This window comes from Epinephelus moara, chromosome 14 (genome assembly GCF_006386435.1).
Source record: "Epinephelus moara isolate mb chromosome 14, YSFRI_EMoa_1.0, whole genome shotgun sequence".
NCBI classification, from domain to species: Eukaryota; Metazoa; Chordata; class Actinopteri; order Perciformes; family Serranidae; genus Epinephelus; species Epinephelus moara.
In genome coordinates, this window is record NC_065519.1 from 20,922,150 (window position 1) to 20,946,039 (window position 23,890).

Consider the following 23,890-nt stretch of genomic DNA (forward strand, 5'->3'; position numbering starts at 1 on the left):
TAGGGGTGTGAACAAATTTATGTTTGGTCAAAATGCTCTGAATGGTTCAAAGTTAGGTGCAAAAACCAGAACAGAACCTGTTCCATGTTGGCGGAGAGGGGGTTTGACAGTAATAAATTATAGGGGATAAAGCTTAATTTATTTATTGTGTTGTTGTCCTTGTTGTCAAATTTTAAGAAAATAACACAGTGGAAACAAAAGCTGCGTACTGCAATATTACAAATACATTTGTGTCCTCAAAGATAGCTACGATCTGTATCTGTATATAGAGTATGTGTGTTGAGAGTTTCTGAGTGCGCATGTTGTGTGCAGTTCTCACTGATGTCTCAGCATTGAGGAGCTCAGCCCTTGTCCTTTCCTCCAGGGTGACCATCACTCCATCCAGGACCTGTAGCTGAGACAGACGGAGCACTATTGCTGGTCTGTGTTGAGAATTTTTGGCCACCTGGAAAAAGAAAAAAAGAAAGCACTTCTTTAATAAAACAACCTGGTAATAAATTCAGTCCAGCAAATTTAACTGAGGAGCATCATTTAAGCCTGCCCCGGGACATCTGGGATAAATATGATGCTGTGTGGGTCCCAATACAGTTATCATGTTCCCAGCAGCTATTCCAGTGACCCAGCTGACAGCAGCAGATAGCTCTCAGCTGAGGGCAACCTGTGGCAAGGGAATAAATTCAGCCCGTCCAGTCACAGAACTTTAAAGTGATAGTTTGGGTTTTTTGTGTTATTGTGTGAGTTTGGTGAATTGGAATTAACCTTTCATGGGCCCTGACACACCAAGACGATGGTCGGTCGTTGGTCGATGTTGGACCATTGATGAGCGTCTGCCCCCCTAGTTTTTGTAGTGTGTCCCACACCGTTGGCACTAGTCGGCCCATGTCAGCCATTGTCAGCTTTTCTGGCTGATTTAGCATGTTTAACCAGCATTAGAGATGGCGGAGTTCATTGGTGAATGAAATCACTCTGATTGGCAGTTTAGCTGAGTGCACAAGAGGAGAACCCAAAGTGTTATACAAGGTCATATTCTTTGAGCCATTGAGCTCTTAAGCATAAATGGTTCGTTATTGTTTATTTTCTTGTTTGCTCGCGTACTGTAAAAATCCTTTGTTCTTTTAACATTTGGTTGTGTTATTAATGTGCTAACTGGCTAACTAACACCTTGAATCCTTCCTGTCTGTCTTCTGGTTTCCCTTTTTTGATGTTGAATACAGACTAGTGCTGCCTTCTGATATGGAGAGTTATTTCCTCTCATGCAGGCACAGACATGCTAGTTGGCTGTTGGCTACTACAGGTACAACATGAGACAACACAACAGATGACCTTCATCGCTGCTTGTTCTTTGATGTTTGTTTGGTGTGTCTGGGCCTTTAAATACCAAATTCACACAGTCACACAAACTAACTAATGAACTGAGGCAGTGGTAGACCAGCACCTCCCTTATTGTGTGATGTAAAATGACAATGTCAAAGCAGTCTGTTGGCTTTGAACAAAGCATAGATAATGGCTTTAATTCCCTGTCAGAAGGGGCTGTCTGACAGCAAAGTAAAGTGGTGAAAATATTCTTAAAAGCATACATGTAGGATGATATTGATTTTTTTAGGTGGCTGTTTCATTAGGTAGTTTTGCTGCTGCCCCCTCGAATCTGGGGGCATGCTGGCCGTCACCTACTGTAGGTAAAACATCTACTATGAAGAAATGACCTTATACAACCCCACTTCAAAAAACTATCCCTTTAATGTTCCTATGGGACACTGCTGCTATGTTTAAGTTGTGAATGCGTGCCATTGGATGTCCAGTGGAGAGGAGGAGACAGACTTTGGTGAGGGAACATGGGTGAGGTAGCAATCTCATGCTGTCAACAGCAGGAGGTATTGTCTCTAGGGTGGCTGTTGGCCTCTACCCCCTGGCAGGATTAACCCCCCCTATGGGAAGAGAAGGGGGATGGAGTCCAGCAGTATAGCGGCTACCACAGCTGAGCATTGCCCTGTGGACGATAGCGAGGCCCTGGGCTGCAAGCTCTGCTCAGGCCTGATCCATGAGCTCCAGATGGGTGATGTAACCGGGCCAATAGCGCCCTGCCATTTGGTCAACGGATTTGTCTCTGATGCCGACCAGTTTGAGGCACAGCAGATGGCCCATCATGTAATCGCTTAATTTGGGGCCACAGAGTTACACTGGGATAGTGTTTTGGATTGTGCAAGTGAGAAATTGAGCCTGTGAGCGTGCTTTTGATAATTTGTTTGTGAGTGAAAGAGTTCAAAGTGTCCTGTGACTGACGGCTAGTGGATTCACATCACTGGGCAAAGCTCATAACTGGAAAACAAACTTGAATAACATTTTTTTTCCCACATTGCATAATGCACAAACACTTGTAACACTTACAGGATTCCCAACAACAGAGAGCTCTGTCAGCGAAGGAAGAACTTCTAGTTTGTCAAGCTCTGTGGTGTCCTGCAAAAAGTAAAGAAACAAAGATTATATTAAATCCTCATTCACCACCCACTAATTTCACTTTTTCTTTCCCACTGGTTGTCGCCTACTGTGTGCTGATAATATGCTTCAGAGCAGAACCTTTCATAATTTTGGTGTAGGGAGGATGGAAGCAGCTGATGGGAGAGATTACATGTGTGAGCTCTCATTAATCTCATGAGAGAGTTTGGGCACGCAACAGGGCATGGGCGCGTTTTCTCTCATTCCCAGCTTTATGGTTGCACTTGGCTGCGATTCAAAGACGCCCCCACATTGAGAACCGTTGCGCTGGGATGATTGCTGTATATTATGTCTTAATTGAATGCATGGAAACATTAAGGCTGTGAAGGGAACTGGCAACAAAAGTGCAAATCACTTTCTCTGGGTGAGAAGCAGATGCAGACTGAGAAGCTGATTACACGTTGTCCTGATTGTTCCCCCCTTTCTTCATACACATGGCCCTGACCTTCAATCAAACTTGATTCTCCATAATGCTAGCCCTCGCATGCCACAGTGGGGTGGTAATGACTCATGATTACTATACTTCATGTCTTACTTTGCAAATGTAGGCTAAAGTAATACTGCCGCACGCTGAATAAAATACATTCTTAAACATCGGACACAAATTTGATATGAACCAATCAGTAAAATTTGCCGATAAATAAACAAAAAATACACAAAAGCTTACCATGACTTTGAAGGTCACCTCAGGAAATCGTGAGTCATTAGGGCAGCTTCAGTGAAAATCTGAACGTGCAGCTTAATAAAAATCTGAATATAAACATTAAAAACATCCAGCGTGTGAGGAGACTGCTGGTGGAGGAGAATACCTGCAGCTTGTTCATGCCAAGAAAGAGCTTGCGGAGCTCAATCAAAGGATCAAGATGGTTGAGCTCCCGGATGCGGTTCTCTGCTAGGTGCAGCTCTAGCAGGACATTCTGTGCTATGAAAGAGTTATCGGCCAGAACTTTGATCCGGTTCCTGTCTAACACAAGCTCTCTGAGCTGGTGAAGTCCCTCCAATCCTTCAACCTGGCTGATCTCGTTACCTAGGGGGAGAACACCTCATCAAAACAATGGAAATACATCTCAAACAACAGTAACGACAGTAAACTGAAAATCTTAAATAATACTAGACTAGAGCAGTGGAGTGCAGATCTCCACCAGGCGGCCACACAGGCACATCACTCGAGACCAGTGTTTCCCCAACTGGTGGATCGCGGTCCAAAAGTGGGACGCAGATCCATTCTGAATGGACCACAGGTGACTCACAATTTATCTCTAAATACAGTATGGACACAGACCCTTTATTTTAAAGTGCAGTTTCCTGTTGTACAATGAGTGACTAAGAGACAGCTAATTGACAGAGACAGCGTACTAGCTCTACAACATGGCCAAACTCAAGTATGACGCTAAATGTATTAAACTGTGTGGACCTTGAACTAATGACTAAGGATAAATCTGGACCCTGTGGCTGGACCAGTTGGGAACCACTGCTCTAGACAATTCTTCTAATTTCAGCAGACTTGTTTCACCTGCCTCCTCTAATTTTGATGGAGCCGCAGCATAACTGGACTTTGTGGGGTATTACGTTTGTCTGTCAGCTACGGCAAAACGAGGTAGGAAATAACAACAATTACACAATTAAAACAGACCAGAAAAAGAAAACAGTTAACTGTGTAGCCTGCTTACCTACGGTAGAAACACTAATATAAAGGAAAAATGACCAAATCAACAAAACTGGGCAGGCAAAATGCTCTACTTCTGAAATGCTCCTGGTGTAGTATGATGCCATGTGGAGGGCGCTGCAAAACCAGGTCGCAGCTGGACCGTGGAGAGCTGTGTCTGGCGGAATCGTTTCTCCCGACTCCCTTTCAGCCAAGATGGCGATGAAGATAACACAAATGGGAACTGATTCATCTCATATTGTCCCTAACTTTAGCAGATCATAACATACCGGGTATGGATTTAATCTACAGATGCTTCAGTTCCAAATGAGACAAAACTTTTCTGTGGATGTCAGCTATGAGCCACAATGAAAGACAAAATGTGGCCTGCAACAGATGGTAAAGCTTGTTGTTTTTAGCCAAGCTGATCTGCGGAAAACTGGTCACTACCAGGAGGAATGAGGAGTCAGCAGTCAGTTGTTTTATTGACTGTTTCTTCCATAACAGTCAATAAAACAGGTATTTCAACCATTATGGATCACCACAACCAGGAGAGATCCTTGAGCATAGAGTCATACATATGCACACAAAATATGAGGCTACTTGGTCCAGTAGTTTGCAAGGTTAGCTGCGGACAGACGGATACACACACCCATGCACACACACAATCAAACGCACAATCCCCTCCGGACTTATGCCTGACAGAGATAATAATAAAAGGCAGCGTTTGAAAGCAACATAAACATTTGTTGGGTCTTTGTCAGTTGCCCCTGGTGTAAAAGGCAGTGAAATTACAGAGACAGCTTTGTGAGGTTTCTAAGCAAAAAAGGAAGAATGAACAAGTAACAGTGGCTTTGTGGGACAAATGACCCTGACAAAGTAAAACTCAGTCAAAAGCAATCAAAAGCAGTTGAAAAGAAAGTCAGTCACTCTTTTCTTCAGGTCTCATCTTCCACCTGGCCTGTGGTCTATGGGAGACTTTGCTCTCAGTGCTTGCCTTTTCACAGGCTCTATACACTGCACTTTGAACAGGCTTTGTGAGGGAGGGCTGGCACGTCAACCATACATACCTTGGAGGAAGAGTGCTTTAAGATTGGTGAGCCTGCTGAGCTGCAGATTGGCCATATTGGAGATGCCATTGTGACTCAAATGCAGCACCTCCAGGCTGCCCATCAGTGGCTCCAGGCTGCCAGTGGGTCCAGTTTCTCTTAAACAAAGTCACAGAATGACAGTTTGCAACCTCTGTGGTTAAATGAACATCTCTGTCTCCCTCCCGCTGCCTCATTTAACTGGTCAGACCTCACAGGCACAGACCACCTAAAGGCGATCACAAACAAAACCATGTCCTGTCACAGCATTACTTATGTACTGCTTTCTATAAAGGAAAATGTGACTGCAAGATCATATCATTATTCCTATGATATACTCATCACACACACATTCACCACAGGCCATATACATTTCTAACTCACCATGGCATCCTATATGAAGAGGTGGGATTCTCCTCTTTAACAATGAGAAGGTAACAGCATTGTATGTTGTGTATTTATAAGGCTCTGCTGCAGAAACTGCCTGGCTACCTCTGCTCTCTGGTTACATTTAAATACAATACTTACAATGTATATCTATCTATCTATCTATCTATCTATCTATCTATCCCTCTTGTTCCAATGAACTTGGGTAAAATGGGTTAGAATACTAGGCTGCATACAAATGCGATGAGCTCAAAAAAAAATAAAGTTACACTCTCTTGTTTCACTTGAACATTTTAAAAGGCTGTACTTATGAATTTGCATACACACCTGTAAATGCTTTCCTAATTTAAAAATGTATATGTGTGTCTGTGAGCTATCTATATGTCTGTCTATGCTTAAATATGTGGAGGATTTTCCTATCAAACAACCTATAGACTCATAGAGAAGTAATCCAGGGTAGTGAGGGAGGAGGATGACTTGTTTTAATATGGGATTAAATAAATACTGACACCTAAAATAAACCAAGATTTAAATATTCAGTTAATTCTAAAAATATTATCTAACTTATTTTGTACCAAATTATAACATCTTGAAAATGTGCTTACAACTAGATTTTTTATCAAGGTTTACAGGCAACAAGTGTGACAAAAATCAGATGTAACTGTGGAGTCAGTTCCTACATTGGATGGTCAGTGCTGCCCCCTAATGGTCACAATCTACACATTCAGTTGAAGTTCATATTTGACACATGGCAACATTATAAAATATAAAAATACACGAGTTACTGAAATAATAACTGTTGTTACCCTTTGCCTTTGGATGGACTCTGTTGGCCGTAACCACTGGAGTGAACTTTGCTGTACAGGATCTGTCTGTTGGTCAGAGAAGCCTGAGTCTTCTGTCTGGGCAGGATGGATTCAATGTGGTTGTAGTTCAAACACAGAGCCTGTAAAGAAGACACTGGAAATTGTTTCTGTCCACAGCTCCGGTGCAATTCCAGTCGTTTTTTCAAATGCAGTGTAATAGCCCAAATCAGCCCCATTTCATCAAAATAAGATGCTGAAGTCGTCGTACGTGCCTTCCTAACATCTAGAATGGACTACCATAATGCACTTTTCTGTGACCTACCTAAGACAGCAACAAAAAGGTCTACAATTGTTACAGAAATTGTTACAAAATATCTCAGGAAATTATCATATAATACCAGTACTGATGTGTCTGCATTGGCTATGGGTTCAGGCAAGAGCTGATGTCAAAACCCTTACCTATAACACTTTAAGTGGACTGGCTCCCTCACACATCTCCAGCCTTATTTACCCATATCAGGTATCAGACACTTAATCAGGTATCAGACACTTAAATTTTTCAAGAATATTTTAACCAAATTTAAGATAAGTAAGTAGGCAAGTACAAAAGATAAGTAGTATATATGTGATTGTATACAGAGATAGATTTTATATAAGAATATGGATTAATAGAATTTTGCCAAGAGGTAAGTTCAAGTATAAACTAAAAAGACATTGTTAGGTTCAGCGGCCAGTTTAAAGATTTGTGGACTTCTACTCAGAAGAGCTTCACTCATTTTAACAAAAATAAATTAAAAGCATATTTAAATTACATTACATAAAGTGTCTGTGGCAATCAAGACCTCCCAAATTCATATTTAAGACTATTTCCTGACTTTTAAATTTGAATTTAAGACATTTTAAGACTTTTTAAGGACTTGCAGACACCCTGCATATACTCTATCACACCCTTTATGTTCCAGTAATGTTGGTTACTTAACAATTCCTTGATTAAATAAGAACTCCTAAGATGGTTGAACCTTTGCCTACCGAGCTCCACTTCTCTGTAATTATCTCCCACAGCACATTCAGGAGACGAGCTCTGATGATACATATTTTTTTCTGTTCTCTATGATCTCACCTTTTACCAGCAATACTTTATTTATTGTTGTTTATTTTATTCTATATTTTTGTCTATGTTATTTTAGTTTTGCAATGTGAAGACTTTTGGTTACATGTTTGCATGAAAGGAGCTACATAAATTCAGTTGAGTTGTAATTTGTACCTTGATGTTGGGCAGGTAAATAAGGCCCGAGAAAGAGGTGAGGTTGTTGTGGTCTAAGTTGACACTGCGCAGGTTACAGAACAGGTCCGCTGGAGACAGATCAACCATCCTGTGGGCAGAACCCCCCCCCCCAAAAAAATTAATCAGCCTTGTCTTTCTTAGAGCATAAATCACTATGACCATGCTCAAGTCATTTCTGGACGTGTGTTGTGTTTATCTGTCTGTAAAGACGGGCTGTTACCTAATGGAGCAGGACTGCAGGGTGAGGTAGGTGATGTCTGTGTAATTTGAGTGGCCCAGTTTCTCTGCTACCATGTCTGGGGTTAGTCTTCCTCCAAACATATCCTTTGCACTTTCACACTCAGTTACCTCCTACGGAAAACAACACCAAATACAAATCACTTCATATATGTATGTCATCATCACTGCAATATCTGAAAGGTTCGACTGGTTGCTGTTGTCAGTACAAACCACTGCAATGCCATCCAGAGCTTTTAAGGAGGGTAGGTGGAACACCACATAAATCCGATAGTTTTCCAGTTTCTCCACTAAAGGATTCCCGTAAAGATCCAGAATAATGAGGTTTGTCAATCCCTGAAAAGAAAAAGGGCATCTGAGCTGTAACATATGAAGAATGGTGGGAAAACCTGACAACCTGCTGTTCTTATTTCTCTCCCACTTGCCTTCAGATAGTAGATGTCCCGCGACGTAGAAATTTGGTTGTTGCCGATGTAGAGCTCAAGAAGGGAGCGGGCTCTCTGGATACCATGCAGGGAACTGATACAGTTGTTCTCCACGGACAGAAAGGACAGGTTGGGCAGCTGATCTAAGACTGAGGCATCCAGATTAGACAGCTGATTCCCATCTACACTCAGTTTATTGAGGCAATGCAGCTTTGACAGGCCTGAAGAAACAGAGCGAAATCAGACACGGAAAGAATGATGGCTTCTGTGCTATATGTTAGGGTATAGGACTTGAAAATGAAGGAACATGTTTTTTTAGGAATATCTTGAAGGAGCAGTGTGTGGGATTTAGGGAGATCTGTTGGCAGAAATGGAAAAGGCTATGCATAATTATATTTCCATTAGTGAAAAATCACCGGAAACTAAGAATTGTTGTGTTTTTTTTGTTAGCTTAGAACGAGCCCTTCATATCTACATAGGGAGCGGGTCATCTCCCACAGAGTCTGCCATGTTGCACCACCACGTTTCTACAGTAGCCCAGAACAGATAATACCAAAGTGTTCTGGTTTCCGTTTGTAGTCCAGTTTGTAGTCCGAGTAATCTTGACCAATTGCATATGAGTTTGCTTTGGTTACATGCAGGTAAACAGTCTGTGCGGAGAGCAAAAGAGGTGGAACACATTGGCCAAAAATGCAATCTATGGACCCACTGGCTACTGTCTGACGACCATTTAGCTTCGTATTAATCTCCACCTGTGTCCAGGTATATCACAAGATGATGTATGTTACAAAATGATAATGATGCAAATTTCCCTGCTATACATGAATGCAGAATATAACTATTAACAGAAATTGTAGTCAGACTGATAGCCGACAGGTTCTGCAACCTGACTGCTAGATGCCATGAAATCCTACACACTGCACCTTTAATGCTGCAGTTCCAACTTCATTGTCAAGTTGATTGCGTGACTCACCATTGAGTGTGCCTATGCTGTTGTTGTTGAGGGAGAGTTCCTCCAGCTTCAAGCAGCCATCAAGACCCTCCACTTTGGAAATGTCATTATCATTAAAGGAAGCCCAGCGGAGGTTGACTAGCTTATTCAGATTGACCAGTTTGGAAATCCTCTGGTTGTCAAGGTTTAGGGCAGAGATCTGTTCAATATTTAGGGGCCAAAAACACATAAAAAAGATGTGTCAATTACTACATTTTATAATTAATTTACATTAACCACATTGTCAACAACTTAAGAAATGCACTTTTATAAAGCACACCTTTAGGGAGAAACATACAGTACATGCCCACAGCTCACCTGTGCAGTCCAGTCTAGCTTGAGCTCTTGGTCGAGGCCCCAGGGTGCAGGACTGAGAAGACATAGGAGCTGGGCTGTTGACAGCAAGCTGAGACTGCGGGGACGCTCACTGGTGGTACATGAGTGAGCTAGAAGAGATGCCTGCGAGCAGAGTGTCAACAGGTCTGATTAATTTACAGTACATGCTGATATATACAAGTTCACATACTGTAATGCATCCTTCAGTGGAGCATTTTACTATGCAATAAATCAACATTCGGGTTTACAAAAAACAGCAGCTGACGATAAAGATCTTGACCTGGTTAATTTTGGATCCAGCGGCCATCTGAACAGCATAGGCAGCCTCCTCCTCTGTTACCATCGTATCATCCAGGTGTGTGAGGGTCATTAGATGGCCCAGTATGGTCATTCTTACTGCTTCAGACTGAAAGAACAAAAACAGCATCACTGTATACCTCCTCATTGTTCTTTGAAGAACATATCTTAAAAGGTTTTACTTGATAACAACACCCACCCTGCTCCAGGGGTTGTATCTGGTGTCAAGCTTCAGCAGAGCAGGTGTGTGTTTTCTCAGCACAGCTGTGTCCTCCCTGGCCTTGGTCAACTTGTTCCAGCGCAGGTCGAGCTGTTTGAGCTGCCCCAACCTCTTTAGCCCTTCCAGGGTCACTAGGCGATTATAGCTAGCGTCCAAAAACTCAAGGTTGGGCTGTGATTCAGAGACAATAGATCTTACATGTTATGATGTGCCAACCCATTAACCAATTTCATTCAATATTACAGAGGAAAGTCGTCACACTGATTAGTTTGACCTCAATAACAATATTATCTATTGTCACTCTTACCATGTGAGAAATGTCATCCAGGTGTGTGAACTCATTGAAGCTGATGGTAAGATGCCGCAGAGCTGTGACGTGGGAAATCTCCTTTATTTTACTCAAACTGTTGCCATGAAGGTTCAGCACCTGGAGGTTCAACACAAATAAAGATTATTGTGAGTGTATGAGATGGTTTCAAAATTTAAATTGTCATCTCAAAACCCAGAATACTTGCAGTAATTTGACTGAGGACATTGGCTCTGGCCACATTGAGCAGAATTTTGTCATCCAAGCTCAACAGCTTGGGCTGTGGCTTCAGCACAGGTTCCATGTTGAGGACCTCCCTGTCTAGGATGATATCGTTGGAGGGACCGTCACCTCTGCCTGTGCTGTGTGGTTGTTCTTCATCCTAGCAGCAACATATCAGAAGGTTTAGGGCAGGGATACTTAACTTGCTTTGTATGGGACACACACTTTTGCAAAAAGACAGGAGACTGGGGGCCAGTTAATAAACAAACATTTACATTTTTAATAATAAATAAATAAGTAGCCCAGACCTCTGTCGAGGGGTCTGGGGGATCCTACCCTGGCACCTTTTCTCTTAATAAACAAGCTATATTTTGATGCCTTTCGTGCATTCTGGCAATTTATTTACATTCAAAGTACAATTTATTTACATTCAAAGTACAAAAAAAAATTCCACTATGAATCAATTTATTTTCATTGTATGTTAGAGGATGGTCAGCATGCCACCAGGCAACCTATTGCAGGCAAGATTTGGCCTGCAGGCTGTAAGTTGAGTATCACTGGTTTAAATCATATGAATTGCTTCATGGGCACATACGTATTGACTTGCAATGGGTTTAAAAATAAAATGAAAATAAGTAATAACAAAATAAAAAATTGTAAACTAAGTATGTAGCTAGGAATGAGACACAAAAATCTGAATGTTTTATCATCTGTGAGTTTCATTTAAAGCCAAGTTACTTAATTTTGATCACATCAGAGCTCAGCTTGACTGAGCAATTTTTTTTTACTATTGTGATTTGCTGAAAGCTTTAGTTAAAATGGACTGTTGAGTTATTCAAGGCAGAGGCCATTGATTTGAAGCACCATGGGGGTGTTCAATTTGGCGAGGAACAATCTAACATTCTGCTGCAGAAAAGTTTAAAAAATTTAGACAGACGGGGTTCCTTTGAACAGGATGTAATTGAAAGGAAGTGTTTAGACATAGCGTGTGATACTGTCAGTGATGGAAGAAGTATTCAGATCCTAAAAGAAATGTGTAAACACTCAAGTAAAAAGCCCTGCATTCAAAACTTTACTCACAAAAAGTTAGCACAGACATTAGCAGCCTTAGTAGCCTTGTACTGACTTCATTTGACGTGATCTTGTATTTGTACACATTTGTGCGGTTTGTCCTTGTTATCGGTCTAGATTGTTGCACTATGTGACTGTCAGCAGAATGTTCCTAAAATATCAAAAGTAAAGGTAGTCAGTGCGCAGTAAAATGTTTCCTGTCAGTATCTTACTATTGCATCTGACGTTTTTGGATTAATATTACTGCTGCGTTAATGTTTGTTTTGCATTTTACAGCTGTAGATGTTTAAGGTTATGTTTATTTTAACTCCTTTATGTACAGTTGGGTAGTTTAATCTACATCAATGCATCATATTCTATAAGATCATCATATGTTTGTCGCGTTGCTGTCCTGTGAGAGCCACGAATCTCTATAAAGTTCACAGTGTCTGAAAAACAGCCCTTTTTTCAGCCTTGTGACGATGCATTTTCCAGCTGATATAAGAGGTTCTTAAAGTGTTTATTTAGCTTAAGAAGTTAAGAAACACTTCATCCTTCAGTTTGTCACAAATATTCAAAATCACCATGTCTGGAAATAAATGGTTTTCAGTGGATTTGAAAAGATTTTAACTGGTTACTAAAGCTGTCAGACAAATGTAGTGGAGTAAAAAGAACAGCAGTGGCCTCTGAGATGTTGCAGAGTAGAAGTATAAAGTCGCTTACCTTGAGTACCTTGATTTGTACTTAAGAATAGTACTTGAATAAATGTACTTAGTTACATTTCACCATTGCATACTACGTTGTTAAACAATAATAAAACCAGTGAATTAATTACCCCGGTGATGTACTCAAAAGAAATGATGTACTCAGGCAGGACGAGCTCATGGTCAAACACAAACCACTGTCTTCGTCGGGGACTGCACTCAGGACCAGTGTGTGTTTTGGTGGAGCGGGGTCTCTCTGAATGAAAAACCCACAGATACAGTGAGATTTTACAAATACTGACTGAAAACTAATTGTTTTCATGTTTTCATTCGATGTACTGCAGACCTTCACTTATTGCAGTTCTGTGCTTGACTTCCACATTGCGGTACACAGAGTAGGCTCTGGGATATCTGCTTCTGTCCAACGGTTCTCCCTCTCGGATAGGCGTGCTGTGGCCCACAAACACTTTGGAAACAATAATCTGACCTACAGATAAAACACACAAGCATTTTAGTTACTAAGATAAAGGAAACAACAATCACAGTTAAGAGTACTATCATACTGAGAGCACAACTAACTCACCGTGCCTGAAGGGGATTGTGTCTGTGCTGTGCTTGGAATCACCTTGGCTGGCCCAGCGCAGTGTGTGTTCAATTCTGGGCTGCTCAGTCACACTCAGGCTATTGGATAAAGGTATAGCTCCCTCTATGTCCAAAGCCTGGGTCAAAGTCAACATGGTAAAAGTCAGCATGACTTTGGAGATTACGTGAGAACAAGGTGAGAAATTACAGATCCTGTTCTGTTGCATAGCACTAATTTTTAGTAAGGAAACCATTCCCAAATAAGGCATTTAATAAGCTACTGTTTCACACTTGACTTTTCTTCCTTCTATTACTCACTCCATTCGCCCTAATAAGTCAGCAGATTTATAGAAATTCATTTTTGCAACCATTCATTGTTGATTTAATGTGTTACATATGCAAGTAAAGTAGTGAGGTGACCAATCATTGATTTACTATCTAATGTCGCTGTTTTTCAACATTTACTTCATCTATTCAAATCTGGGGTATAGTGTGACATGAAACAACATGTTTTTTATAGTACTCTGTGCTGCTTCAAAATCTGCTGTTCTTCGACAAACCAGTGACAACAGTGGTGCTACTGTGGCTTATATTCCTAGTCTCCACCTCTGGGTGTCCAGGGGATGTGCTCCAGATGTATCACTCCTACAACCTGAGCGGTCTGTGGTGCCTTTGCTCAAATTGGCCTTTGATGCCAACAGAAACGGAATCATTGCGCTGTAATTTCAGCGTGGACAGTTTTTTTGGATGCTATTGCCAACTACAAACCAGAGAGAGCCTGTGCGAGCATTACTATGCATGAAGGTTTTGGTCTTCACTTGGACAGAGGTGAGCTGGAGACTACAGTTGGACTACTGGTAATAAAATATTTTGACGACTGACTGAGTATATCGCCTTTTTCTGTCATTTTATTTTTGCTTCTGCCTCCAAAGAATGACTGAGAGCCGCTGCTCTGCCGTCAGCTGAGAGACAGTAGGGGAAATACAGAGTGTAAAACCAGCATTCACATCTGACTCAGTGAATTAAGGGTTTATTTCAACCAAACCAGAGCTTGTGATTTTAGGAACGGTGGACTATCCCACCATGGCGGTTTTAGTTAGTAATATTTTGTTGCTGTCGAGTTTAAATGAAGTGCTTGAATATATCTGCAATCGCCAGTTGTTGAGCTAACTGTGACCAGTTGGAAAATCACTGGAGACCTTCTTCAGGATCGCAAACATAAACTGGAAAAAACACAACCATGGCCAGCGAGGCCAAATGGGCAAATGTTCACTGAGTATTTTTGTCACCTAGTGCTATGTTTTGACCAACAAAATCATAGCTTTTGGCTGTGGTGGTGATACGCAGCCTCCAGGCACTAAACAGTAAGGCATGTTTGTTGTTGATAGGTGTTACTAAAGTTATGTTGCTTTCCTGGTGTTGTTAACACCAGTGTTGTTAAATGTTGTATTATGTCATTTTTATCAGTGTTCTAGTCGAGCAGTCAGTATGGTATTTCAGATGCTTTTAATTTTCTAAACAAAGCCGCTTTTGAAACACCCACTTCCTTGTGCTGGGCAGATCTGAAGTACTTGGGACTACAGATGGAAATTAGCAGTTATAGCTAAATCTGGTGCAACCATCTCCTCATTTCTTGTAAATGATTAATGCTATTGCACACTGTCCCTTGATAAATTAAATAAACTAAACTAAACTTGGGGGCTATCATGGTGCATGTAGGCACTGCAGTAATGACTGTGCAAGAAGGCAAACTCAAAACAAGGTACTGAGGAATTTATTGCTTTAACTGACTGCATGTACCATCAACATTGATTGGATATCCACTTAAAATGTGGCGAATTTTTTCTTTCCTCTCATTGCTCAGTGGAATAAATTGCGGGTGATGGATTGAGTGTCGTGTGAAGGTGGACAGAAGTTTACACACCTTATATTGTTCAGCTGTTTTGAAGCCTTCCTCTAAAATGCAGAGAATTTCTTCCTTCTCATCATTCTTTTCAGGGTCAGCTACGTAGAACAAATGATCCAGCCGACGTCTGTAATTCCTGCTTGAAAAGTTTAAATTAGATAAAAAGTATAATGATGGACAGTCCTATTACTGTTACAATGATGACAATAGTGAGGTTAAAGGCATACTATGCAGAGTTTTCCTAAAAAAACAAAACAATGTATAGACTCATACTAAAGTGATCCCTCTCAATCACTTATGACCAACTACAAGTGTGTAGCAGTGTATTTTTCTGCAGAGACTCTGCCCTCTGCCAGTATTTTCTTCTTATTTTGCTGTGTTCTGGATGTTTCTGGGCTGCAACCTTTGGCCAGTGATGTGTTACCCCCAGCCAATTACAGTGCAGGTGAGGTTGGGACTTTGTAAAAAGGCAGCCACCAGGTAGTAGCAGCACAGATTCAAGTGGAAGGTAAAAACATCGCGGACACAGCGCCAAAAAATGCAAAAGTAGTGAGGCGAAACACCAAGTGGACACAGCTTATTACAAAACAACAGTGAAACTGGGGTTGGTTTACACTTTTACTTTTACAAGCACCAAAGGAGAGAACGCAGAACACCGTAGAGTTTGCCTGTTTTCTATTGGACACAATCACTGTATATAAAGATGACAGCTCCCAAAAGTGAAGCCAAAACATCTCTTTTGCCCCATGGTAGCTGCCTGCAGTATAGGGCATAAACCCCGCCCTCTCCATATTAGCAGATGAGACATGGTCCAAACTAAAAAAATCAAAGTACACATTAAAAAATTTTTCCCAAAGACTGCTTCTGTCATTTAGGTAGTTCTTATCACACTGACATCTGTCCGGTGTTCATTTTTATTATAAGTTTGGTTATTTGATGCTATAAAAGGGGGTTTGATGTAATGATTGACAGCCTTGTGTGCCAGTCACGGTGCTCACTATCAATGGTGCTCCTCACGATTGGGTCAGACAGGTGTATGTGAGGGAACTCAATACCGAGGCTCCACTTCCAAATCACTGCTGTCCAGACTCTGGGTCTAAATCATGTCACCAGCGCCCGTATCAGGGAAAGTCTGGCCTAATTTTTGTACAGTGGGAAAAAGCAGAGACACGTCGTCCATCTTTATATACAGTCTATGGTTGGACAGATACTGTAGGTGTTGTCAGTTAGCTTCGTTATCTTGCTAAAGCATCAGCTGTTTTGTATTACAACAAATGTAAAGTCCCTAAAATAAGTGGGCATAATGTACTCAATTTTTTTTTTTTTTAAATATGGCAAAGGCATGACCTGCCCTGCATGACATTCTTACACTAGCCCTTACCAAATTCATTCCTCTTGTCTAAACCTAATGATTAATGAAGGCAACAAGTTCTAGCCAATCAGATGAAGAGTGCAGTGAGTCGTGTCATCATCATCCAAGCATTTTTTTGTTTGTTTGTGGGACAAGCAGAGTGGGGAGGAGGGGCCAAGTTTGAATGATGTGTTTTTCCCAGCAGTAGCCCACAATTCCTGCCTTGTATACCTTTAACATGCAGGTAAATATTTGGTAAAAACTCAATCCTCATCACATTTCACTACAGTGTAGCTTAACTTACTGTGAAGAGATGGCAGAGTCGTCACTGGCTAGAAGGGTGTGAAGTTTGTCCTCAAAGCGAAGCCTCAAAGCGCTGTTGTGGATGCGGATAACTCTATTGATCTTGATGCCAGTGATGCTGTAAGCCTTAAAGTCTGACTGAGAGAAGCGGGACTGCAGGAGGTCGCAACAGGAAGTAAACCTGTTGGGTACATAACATAGAAACTATGCGGAAGTCTGCTTGTAATGTGTCCTCTGTAATTTTGTGATGATTGTCATTGCATTTAATAATACCAAGTGCGTACCAAGGGTCTGTGGAGCAGCCCTCTTCCAAACGAATATTTCCAACACTTTCTAGCTCCATCAACAGAAACTGAATGGTATATCCCATTGTGTTTGTGGCTTGCATCAAGTCCCGCTCATACCAGGCTTCAATCCTGAATACAAATGAGAGAAAATAATTTTTTCATACTAGGATGTTTTTTTTAATGACATGCTTGAACGTAGGAAAATGTATTGTACAGTAAATTCTCTTTGTATCTTATTAAAATATACAGACTCATCCAGCCTCCTCGTCCATAGCACCAGTCTGTCCCTCAGTGCTTCAATCTTGCGGAGTATTTTGTGCTCCATGGCAGGATCGCAACTGACATCAGTGGGTGAGTCACTTCTGTTGGCTGAACTTTCAACCAGTTGGGTTGATCCATCCTCCAACGCACAGGCAGACTTCTTACAACTAGGTGGCACCTTGGACAGTTCACGTTCAAGCTAAGAATGCGTCCAAATAAGAAAAAAACAACAACAGCCTCCTTAACTTTGTCCAATAACAGCAACGCAAAGCTGGAGATTCCAGCTTAACAACTGTTCTCTTGTTACAGCTAATAACAAAACTTAACTAGAAAAGCACTCAGAGAGTGCAGACCTCCGCCAAGTAGGTGATATTCCCTCCCCCTCTGCATCAGATTTTGCAGCCTGCATCACAATTAGGTTATTTGCATCATTATCATTATTAGGTTATATGCCTTCACCGTGGAGACACTGTGGTGTATTTATTTCGTTTTTATTTTGTACCAACACAGAATATAATATGTTTTTTTTGTATTTTTCACTTTCTTTTTTTCCAACACAGAACATTAATTTCAACTTTAAAATTACAATATTTAGCAAGCAGAACAAGATGCGCTTTCCGGCCACCAGATGGCGCTATTTTCACCGTCTTTAGAAACTGGAATTGCTGCTGAGGCTGTCAGACGATAGACTTTATTATTTTATCCACTTTGCTTCAACCGATCACCACCAAAATTCTTATTCTTATCATCTGTTCCTTGTCCCACTATCCACCTTTCCTGAAAATTTCATCAAAATCCATTCATAACTTTTTGAGTTATTTTGCAGACAAACAGAAAAACAGACCGTCGGTGAAAACATGACCTCCTTGGTGGAGGTAAAAAATGTTTCAAGGAATGTACATACACTTTTGAGGACGTGATTGAGTGTTTTGATGCATTCTTCTGGTAACTGTAACATAGTTTTCTTCCTCTCTATCAGACTGAGCCGGATCTCTGCCAGGTTCCTCTGAGCTGTCCGTACACGCATGTTGTAGTACATCATTTTCTTCATTACTGTCGACTGGGGGGGGGGGGGGGGGGGGGAGCAAACAAAAAGCATAAATGTAACAACTAACAGAAAAGACATTCTTCATTTTTTTTAAATCGTCATCCTTGTGTAAATTATAAACACAACAAAAAACTGCGATATAGCACAAAGGGATTTTTTGGGTTAGTTGAAAGAGAGTATCAGTGGTACAATTTAAATGTATCAATCATTCTTTTTTAATGGTTCCTTTTGGGCTCAGTTAAATTTTCAATTTGCTTGATTAAACAAAGTTGGAAATAATTTCTTTTCATTTCTTAATTTGTTGTAATTTAGCAGTGTACTGAAAGCAGCAGAAAGGCAGACCTGAGCACACTTAAATATCTGTTTATTTAGTACAAGTACTATCACTATTGTTATATTCAACATTATCACATAGTTTCCTCATATTGTGCAGCCCTACTTTTTATACAGGCAGCCACTTAACACAGTTTGACCCACTTTGTTCAACCCTACAAAACCTAATTTTATGTTATTCAAGGTTTCCAAGGATACTAAATTTGTCAAGCTAGATTTAAGAAATACTTCAAATACAAAATGACCATTTGTATATCAATTAAGTATGCTGTATTACCTTGAATTCATGAAAAAAACAACACAGTTTTCTTCGCATCCCTCCATTGAAAAAGACAAACATATTGCATGACACACATATTTTGCCCTGTCCTTACTATTCAAAACTGAAATGAAAGTGAAACTTAACTGTGCTCTTATTCAAAACCAGACTTCAATACAAAGTTTTTTTTTTGTGAGAGTTGATAAACTGATGTTTTGATATAATTTTTCTGCTGTTAAAGCTGGTCCCCAATCAATTAAATCAATGTTTGCTGTTTTCCGTGGAGGCATGTATGAAAGTTTTCTTCATAAATTCAAGAGAACACAACATGACTAACTGGTAATAAATGGTCATTATTTAGGTGATATATTCCTGAGTGAAGTAAATGTGCACGTCATGCATAAGACAGCTAGAATTTTGAATTTAAGAAACGTATTAAGAGACTGTGTCTTGGATTTAGATATTTGACTCATTTTACGTATGATTTGCAACTCCACTGAAGAACAACCAAATTAAGAGCAACTACAGTGTAACTGCTTTTCTGATATCTCTTAAGATAGCTAAGGGAAATGTTTATAGGACTTCAAGCAAATCATTAGCAATCGACATAACTCAAGAGAATTAGTATCATCTCAAGAGACACTCAGGTGAGCTCAGTCGGTGTAACGCAGGGTCACCTGCTGGTCTTCTCAATACCTCAGCTGCCTCCTTGACTTGCTTGCTTGAAACGTCATAGGTGTCAAGTTGCTGTAGGCCTGGCATGTGGTAAAGAACGTGTGTGGCGTAGTTACACAGCAGACACACTGGGTTTGGGGTTGATGTAGGGTCCTTTAGTGCGAGTTCTCTCAGGTGGGGTAAATGAGCAAGCATGGTCAGCTCCTGTTGAAACAACAAGAGAATACACAGACTAGTTCAATTTTAAATTAATTTTATATACTTTATTAATCCCCGAGGGGAAATTCAATTTTTTCACTCCGTTGTCATTAACACACAGGTCCGAACACACACATGCACAAATAGGACTTATACATGCACTAAGTGGAGAGATGTCAGAGTGGGGCTGCCCATGACAGGCGGTTGGGGGGTTGGGTGCCTTGCTCAGGGGCACCTCGGCAGTGCCCAGGAGGTGAACTGGCACCTCTCCAGCTACCAGTCCACGCTCCATATTTTGGTCTGGACTTGAACAGGCGACCCTCCGGTTCCCAACCCAAGTCCCTATGGACTGAGCTACTGCCGCCCCAATGAAGGAATTCTTCAACTGCAAAATGACCATTTGTATATCAATTACTCACCACGTGTTAAGTTCTTCATACTTTATACTCACGCTGTGAGTAAGTGATATACTGTACAAATGGTCATTTTGCAGGTGAAGTATTTCTCTCAATTCTAAAATTCAGCCCTAAAAACACTTGTTTATACTGTACACAAACAACATCACGTATACAAATCAGATGTACAGTATTATGGCAACTTCTCTTGAAAGAAATAAAAATAATTATTCAATTTTTACTCAGTGCTAAGGAACTGTCTGTAGCCCCCATCTTCTTTGAAGTTCAAATATTAGACAGATCCCACAATAAGCCAAATACTTCTTTTGGAAATTGCCATTTCTTTTCTTTCCTGCATGCTTGTACACATCAGCTCAAAATAAATGTCACTTTGATTCCGCTGTAGTTGCAATATACTAAGCACTCTGTGCAGCGAATGACAACAATTGCATTCCTTGGAGCCAAGCTGGCTTGGGACAAAAGGTGGATTGCAGGAATATATATGATTGAGGTGTTAATCATCCAATCAAAGCTAGAGCCACAAAACCTTTCCATCAGAATTACCTTGAACATGACTCAGTATAAATTTTCTAAATGAGTGCGTCAGCTACAGAATGTCTAAAATGTACTACTGACTAACACGAAGCCACGTATCACAAAAATCTTAAGTAGTCTTTTGGAATATGTTTAAAACAAGATACCGTCATGAATGTATATCATTGAATCCAGAATTACTTAAATTGAAATTGTATAGCTCAATACCTCATTGAAGGTCTTGTGCAGCCAGCCCATTGTAGGATTGATTGAAAATCTGAACTGACCCCAACATGTCACAAGAATTTGGAATAGTCCTTTTCAGACCAAGGATTTTAATAAGATCTTACAAATAAGTAGGAAAACTTTTTAGAGAAGAAATTTCAAAAGCATGTTTCTGTTTTTAATCTTACCTTAAAGGAGCTGATCTTGTTCCCAGACAGATTAAGATTCTGAAGGCTGACATTAGGCTCAAGGCTACGCCCTTAAAAGAATTTGGAAATTATTTAGTTATTCAAACAGCTCACTTGAATCTGAATCAAACTTGGCACAGAATATACACAGGAATGCAAAAACCTACCAATCTTTTCGATATTGTTGTCAGCAAGGTTTAGTTCTTTAAGGTTTTTCAGCATGTTCAAGCCCTTCAGAAAAAACAACCCCACATCAATAGGAGCATGCTACTTTGATAACATGCACAGCAATTAGTTACTGATATGCTAAAATGTGTAAAAAAATACCATTTTCTTGCATCAAATCATAAGAAATTCAGAAAAAAAATTCACAGGTTACCACAGCTTGTAGAATGTTTGGTGGTAATTATGCAGCAGACAGTGAGCCAGAGAGAAAGATTAATTAATAATTTACAGTTCAAACCTGTATCTGAGTTATGCAGTTGTTGTTGAGCCACAAAACTTCCAGGTTAATCTGCATTTCTAAATTCTTTATTTCACAGATTTGATTATCATAAAGGTAGAGTTTCTCCAGTTGTGGACAATTATGTAGTCCAGATATTCCCTGCAAAATAAGAAGGTGGGACACATTATTGTTTGATATATATGAAGTATGTTGTACAAATCACTTACACGGGATGCTGTTTTGCTTAAACTATGGGTTGTGATCCACAAATAGTTGTATGTGTATGCAAGATTTGTTGTTATTAGATGCCACCAAGGGGAAAAATGTGATTACAATGTGTAATGTTTAAGAACCTCTGCAATAAAACAATAAGCTGCAATCACTCTAAGTAAAAAATAGTGTAATGTAATGATTCAAGGCATTATAAACTATGTTCTTGTTATCAGTAGGGCCACTAATATTTTTTAGTCTTCTTAACAGCATAACAAACTTACTGTCAGATGGCACTGGACTACCCACAGCTCCCGAAGCACAGGACAGCACTCAAGTCCCTCAATGTGTTTTACATTCTGGCCCACTATGGTAAGCTGACAGAGCCTTGGGAAGAAGGAAAGCCCAACCATGCGGGGAAAGCCAGTGAAGAAGATCTCCAGGGAGCTGACATTGCTTCCTTCTTGTGCAATCTTTTCATAGGATACTCCATTGGCCAAGCACTGTTGAGAAAAAATATTCATACCAAGTCATTAGTTGGAGGTTAACAATGTTAGGACAAGGAAAATAATAAAATAAAATATAAACTCAGTGGCTACTATATTAGGTACACCTGTACAATCTAATGCAATTCAGACAGTGTTAAAAAAAAGAACAGTATATGCATAACAAAAGTAAAGTTATGGCAGAACAACAAGAAAAGCAGAACAGTTCCAATCATGTGCAATATCAGTATATACCAAACTCTACAATATCTATAATTCATACCTGCAACAACGTGAAATAAGCCATTCAGCCTGTCTAATTGTGATATCTTGCCTTTCTATACAACTGTTCACAGCCAATCATCATCCAGGTACAGTATCAATACATACCTCTTATGTGCAATAATGTCAATTCATCCCTTCCATCTGTCTATTTAATATAATTTCATTTTTTAAGTTTTACTTATTGTATTGCAGTGTTTTGTACTGTTTACCTATTACATTGTTTTGTGTATTTTACTGGTACTTGTTCTTTTGCACCATCCCCTTGGCTGCTGTAATGATGCACATATTGTGTGGGACTAATAAATTGTTATGTTATGTTATGTTATGTTATATCAGCTGTATTGGATTGTACTAGGTGGCTACTTTGTGTATTTTATTGCACTGCAACATTTCAGTTCATGAATTCAGTTGTTGGAAGCTGTTACAAGTAATATTATCAAAACTGGAAATAAACTTACAAACCATACCATTTTTAATTTTAGCCAAATGAATGTGAATTTCATACTCACCAGCTCTCTGACCACCTCCTCGTCACCTCGGTGCTTTAGTTTCTCAATCTGTATCATAACTTTGCTGCTTTTAAATTAACTGTTAAAAAAGTAGTTAACTCTCCATTAAGTTATAATTAATGTATTCTGCTTTATTCTAGTAAAACTATTGGGAGACTACAGAATAAAGAATAATTAGGCTACCACTCAGAGACGGAAAGTATGGACACAAATAACAGTCAGTAAGCAAACACATTCATGCTAATTTCGCTAGCCTCTAAAAGTTATGCTAACTTACCAGCTAGCTAACGATAGGCGCAGTTAATGGAGCTGTTAGCTAACGTCCGTTAAGTGGAATAAATGCCAGTATTGACATGAACTCATTTGTTAAATTTATCCTTGCATGGCAGACATTGTTAACACAATTTTCCACGACGAGTTAACGTTACATAATAACAGCGAAGTTCAGCTCCGAAACAAACTCTGTAGCTGATCTAAATTCAGCAACGTTTGTCATCAGTGTGTATCCAGGCACGAGCGTCTGGTTGCTAGGGAGCCATGTTGAAACTTTTGCGGTCCTGAGCATATTTTAAAGCGACCACAAGATGGCGACACACTGCAAGGTACATTTTCAGAAAACCATAAACACACATTTTTTTGCTTTACGTGTAGTAACACTTTTATAAAACATTACACTTGAAACTCTGATGTATTTTAACATCTTCAGTTCGTATTTTTGACCAGGATACTCCGCTATCTTTATTTTGCTCGCTCTGAGCCTTGAGTCTAATTTCACTGACTTATCTGTGACGTAGAGTCACTGTAGCCCGTTTCACCGCACCAAGCATCATTTTGCCGTCATTCACCCCGTCAATGTCAAACACTTTACTCAATTTACACGCCGAAATCGCCTTTCATATTTGACTCTGCCCCAAATAA

At 40.1% G+C, this 23,890-nt stretch overlaps 1 protein-coding gene across 1 annotated transcript in view; it reads right to left on the reverse strand.

Annotated features, from left to right (window-relative positions):
• The window catches only part of lrrc9 (leucine rich repeat containing 9), a 30,469-nt gene extending 7,012 nt beyond the window's left edge, over window positions 1–23,457 (reverse strand). Inside the window, exons 1-29 of the mRNA XM_050061804.1 lie at window positions 22,973–23,457; window positions 21,978–22,196; window positions 21,502–21,642; window positions 21,206–21,269; window positions 21,039–21,109; window positions 19,520–19,702; window positions 18,088–18,243; window positions 17,174–17,382; window positions 16,920–17,051; window positions 16,637–16,816; window positions 15,000–15,117; window positions 13,077–13,212; window positions 12,840–12,980; window positions 12,625–12,749; window positions 10,726–10,899; window positions 10,518–10,637; window positions 10,190–10,381; window positions 9,974–10,099; window positions 9,676–9,816; window positions 9,340–9,517; window positions 8,367–8,587; window positions 8,155–8,277; window positions 7,925–8,055; window positions 7,684–7,792; window positions 6,420–6,559; window positions 5,209–5,345; window positions 3,303–3,520; window positions 2,386–2,454; window positions 320–445 (exon numbers count right to left, since the gene is read on the reverse strand). Coding sequence (XP_049917761.1) covers window positions 320–445; window positions 2,386–2,454; window positions 3,303–3,520; window positions 5,209–5,345; window positions 6,420–6,559; window positions 7,684–7,792; window positions 7,925–8,055; window positions 8,155–8,277; window positions 8,367–8,587; window positions 9,340–9,517; window positions 9,676–9,816; window positions 9,974–10,099; window positions 10,190–10,381; window positions 10,518–10,637; window positions 10,726–10,899; window positions 12,625–12,749; window positions 12,840–12,980; window positions 13,077–13,212; window positions 15,000–15,117; window positions 16,637–16,816; window positions 16,920–17,051; window positions 17,174–17,382; window positions 18,088–18,243; window positions 19,520–19,702; window positions 21,039–21,109; window positions 21,206–21,269; window positions 21,502–21,642; window positions 21,978–22,196; window positions 22,973–23,029 — 4,137 coding nt within the window. The 5' untranslated portion in view covers window positions 23,030–23,457. The remainder of the gene's footprint in view (window positions 1–319; window positions 446–2,385; window positions 2,455–3,302; window positions 3,521–5,208; window positions 5,346–6,419; window positions 6,560–7,683; window positions 7,793–7,924; window positions 8,056–8,154; window positions 8,278–8,366; window positions 8,588–9,339; window positions 9,518–9,675; window positions 9,817–9,973; window positions 10,100–10,189; window positions 10,382–10,517; window positions 10,638–10,725; window positions 10,900–12,624; window positions 12,750–12,839; window positions 12,981–13,076; window positions 13,213–14,999; window positions 15,118–16,636; window positions 16,817–16,919; window positions 17,052–17,173; window positions 17,383–18,087; window positions 18,244–19,519; window positions 19,703–21,038; window positions 21,110–21,205; window positions 21,270–21,501; window positions 21,643–21,977; window positions 22,197–22,972) is intronic.
• Between the last annotated feature and the right edge of the window lie 433 nt (window positions 23,458–23,890).